The sequence below is a fragment of the Eimeria maxima genome, genomic scaffold, assembly GCF_000499605.1.
Source record: "Eimeria maxima Weybridge genomic scaffold, Emw_scaff2008, whole genome shotgun sequence".
Classification (NCBI taxonomy): Eukaryota; Apicomplexa; class Conoidasida; order Eucoccidiorida; family Eimeriidae; genus Eimeria; species Eimeria maxima.
In genome coordinates, this window is record NW_013564894.1 from 277 (window position 1) to 4,194 (window position 3,918).

Genomic DNA, 3,918 nt, shown 5'->3' on the forward strand with positions numbered 1-3,918 from the left:
TCGAAGTGTCACAGAGCACACAGTTCTTCGTACAGTAACAGAGTGCCCTTCAACCTGTTTCTCTTCTGTCCAAACAAAGCGCCCGTGCTAAGGCCCCCCAATATGGAAAAGCCGTCGTCATGCAGGAAAAGGGTTTCCCAACTGGGCTGCAGATCGCCAGTTCGTGAAGCCCCGACTTCAAGAAATATCCCCAACACACAGGAAACCAAGTGATCTCGCGTTTTCCCCTCGATTCCCCTTACCCGTATCCAAGACAAGTCCCCAACAACCTCATCCATCAATGCTACAGGGCAATAGAAGGCAAGATTCCCTACCCAATTTATATCATTGAGACCTGATATTTGACAAGTGTACAATGCGACTGCAATGTCCCTTTCAGAAGCTGCAAACTCAGCAGGATGCTGCCGCAAGCTTGCAGCACTGGCTCCATTACCTCCACAACTGCCTCCCGTAGCCATCGCTCTTCTCCCCTCCAGGAAACCTGGTTCTACTTGTGGTGGGGATGCTGGCGCAAGCTCCCTGGAACATGTGCCTGCTGAATTAATTATTTAGGACAGATTGGGGGTCGACAAGGTCAGGAAAATCGCGCACAATTTCGTCGCCAGTTATCCTGTTATCACTGTGTGGCTCCAGCAGACGCAAAATAAGGGCTCTCCACCTCGATGGGACATTTGATCGTTCCAACTGCGGTATTAGAAAGTCAGACCGTATCCCGCTGTCCAATAACCCCCTTGCGGCTTTCCCCGTTTCCTCCCACCAATCCTCCCCTCCCAGCTCGCCGTAGGGGAGATAATCCCGCGTGTATAGCTGAAAGAGGAAAGCACCGAGGCCCCACAAGTTTAGCTTAGCTTCAGGGACAAGTTCAGACTTCTCATAAAAGGAGGCCAGAGCACTAGGTTCTAGCGTTGGTCCCACCAAACCGCTTAGTAAGTTTTTCTCCTCTCCAAAGGGAGCAGCGCTGCAGAAATTTCCCAACAGGAAAGAGCCATCTTCACGCAGGAAGAAGGAACTCCACCTAAGCTGCGTATGGCCAACTCCTGAAAGCTCAACTTTCAGCACTATCTGCAACAAACGATGGGCGATATAATCCCGCATGCCTCTCTCCAGCCCCCCTGTTGCAGTTGCCACACTAAAAATGTCCCCCACAACCTTTTCCATCACTGATGCACTATTAACTATCTTGAAATCCTCAGCCGAATGAATACTATCCAAACCTACAATTTCCCCAGTGTAGTACGGGACTGCTATGCCCTTTTGCGAGGGCGCCAACTTGGCTGGAATGTCGCCGCACACTTGCAGAATTGTCTCCCGCTCCTGCTCAGCCGCCAGCTTCACTTCTTGCTCAGCCGAATCCTCGTCGAAGCCCTCCAAATCGCTATTAATCACGATGGGGATACTAACGGAAAACTCCTCTTTGGTCTCAACGTCTTCCGCATTCACCAGCAAATTCCAGCGGTAATAACCCAATATCCTGGTAACGAGTAGCTCCTGTTGAGGCAAAGGCCCCTCTGTAGTGCCCCTGCTCAGTGGTTTCAAATTCTGTAAGGAAATTGTCATTCCAACCAAGGAGTCGCTCGAGCCGTTCGAAAGAGCCCGAGCAAGCGCACGCTGGTGAGGCTCAGCTTCGTCATTTTCGAGACCATCGGGGACCTCAGAGGCCAACGCAGCTAGTAACTTCTTGCCCTTTTCAAGGGACGGAGGAAGCACTTGTTCGAAGTCTTCAAGTGAGCCTAGTCCCCAATCATCATGCTCTGGCCCTTTCTTCCCTAGGGTATCTCTGGTGCGCCTCGGTACGGCACGAGAACGCAGGCCTCTATGAACAGCAACGAGAAACACTAGACCCGCAACCAATAAAATCCAAATCGGCATGCGAACTTGTTTTCGCAGTAAACTTCCGGCAGCTTCTCGCACATTCAGCATATAGGCGACTTCACCATTGTTGAGATCGGGATCGGCCGAAACCGTCGTGTCAACGATACCTTCATTACCCTCCTCCATATTTGGCAGCATAGGACTCCGTGAAGAATAAATAAGCAAATTTCACAGAAGAAGGAATATGAGGCGTACTGAGGAGAGATCATATATGTACTTCTGGTGGGGGGCTGGAGCATTCAACCCAAGTGTAGAGAACAGCTCTGGCCAACTCTGACACTAGGGGGGTTTGCTGTCAATGACGAATAAGTGCGCAAGCTATACTCAAATTCTTATTCTACGATTCTCGCCATAAAACTCTAATGCAATTAACAAGCAAAATTACGTTCGAGTTCCTAATATTGTTCGGAAAGAAAACCCAGAATAATAGAACTCATGCCCGACCCACAGCGATGGCTTGGAACAAGGTCAGCGGCAGCCACGCCCCAAACCCGAGAGGGGTGCCGGCTTGAGAGCACTCTGATTCCATTATGCTGTTTTTCTATATAATAGTGTCATAATTCCTTATATAATGCACAGTATTAATTTCTATCCATGATATTAGGCCTCTGGAGGCCACGCCTGAGCTCCATTGTAGTGCCTGTGCACTACACCAAGCCGCTTTGCTACGGATGAGCTGTAACGACCATAGCCGCTTTATGCCGTATCTACTCTGTTTCACACTATTTTATGGCCAGAGAACCAGTGGATTAATAGGCTCTACATATTAATCCACTGGTTTTCTGCCAACAATACAGTGTTAGTGTAGAACAGTTGATGTTTACTGCTTGGAAATCCCTTCCAGCCGCACACAGCACAAGACTTTGTAATCAGTGTAGCACCCACCGTATGGGAGTTATTGTTGTAAAGTGTGTCCGAAGTGGGCACACGAACTACTACACTCTTCCCTTTGACTATTGATATGTAATCGGAAGCTCTTAGCAAGTACCTACAGTGTTTTTGTCCTCTACGGCCAAGGAGGCGTTATTGTGCTTGTTTATGGGGCTGTTTTGCACCTGAATTGCATTAAGATCCGTTGTAACCCGTGGCCGGATGCCTGATCTTTCACAGCTGTAGGCGCTTGAGGTGCTGATATTAGTATGTCTGCAGCATGGGGAAGGAGGCCAGCAGATCTAAGGAACCCCTTGCTTAAGTATGCTGACTTCATTACGGCACTCTTCCCATAAGATCGATAACCCCGCGTTACATAGATGTCTTTCATAACAGCTTGTGCAGAAGCATGTTGTAACTGATGGTAAGCTGCCTCTTCTCCTGCAAGAGAGAAGAGGCGGCCTCCTATAAGTAGGCGCCTGATTGGCTGAGCTGAGGACGCCTGCAGACTGGGGAAGGAGGTCAGTTGCATATGAACAACTGTGATCAGTATTCTGGTCCCGTTTCACCTCGCAACAGTCCTCAGCTAAGATCCATGACCCGCGCTACACTTGGCACCACTGCCTGGTTCACGGTGTGAAGGTGTGCACAACGAACCTGTAGCCCGTCTGCCCGTATGTAGACCAACGTACTGCCGAAGGTGCTTATTCGCAAATTCCTTGTCCAATATCACCCTTGTCTAGTCTGCAATTGCGCGCGAATTTCCTGACCTCATCGACCCCCTGTCTGTCATCCAACAAAACATATTCTTATAGCAAACCCAATTGATGAAGAATGCTTCATCCTTTGGCGGCCATCAGGATATGAAGCCTGCCTGGATCCGGTGACAGCGAAGGAGCTTCGTGACTCATTTACAGTCGTTAGAGTCTTAGTTTTTTCTCCAAAAGACATCGGAAGAACTACAGTTGCTATTTGCATCTACGTTGCCACAAGAACATATACACGGTGGCTATATGTAAGAAGGGGCACTGCTGCATTGCTTTCGCATTGCACGTCTGGCAGGTGGTGTGATGTAGGTTCAATGTTCCGTCGGCAGCGAATAAGGCTCTGGCGGTTCTGAGAAGCCTAAGAAGGGGAAGCTGTAGGTGGAGCATTACATCGAGAAACATCAGTCGT

At 49.2% G+C, this 3,918-nt stretch overlaps 1 protein-coding gene across 1 annotated transcript; it reads right to left on the reverse strand.

Moving 5' to 3' along the window:
- Window positions 1–540: 540 nt before the first annotated feature.
- Window positions 541–1,998, reverse strand: EMWEY_00056840 (hypothetical protein; the record flags this gene model as incomplete). Its single annotated transcript, XM_013480505.1, has 1 exon — window positions 541–1,998. The coding sequence occupies one exon, from the start codon at window positions 1,996–1,998 to the stop codon at window positions 541–543; it is 1,458 nt and encodes a 485-aa protein (XP_013335959.1).
- Between the last annotated feature and the right edge of the window lie 1,920 nt (window positions 1,999–3,918).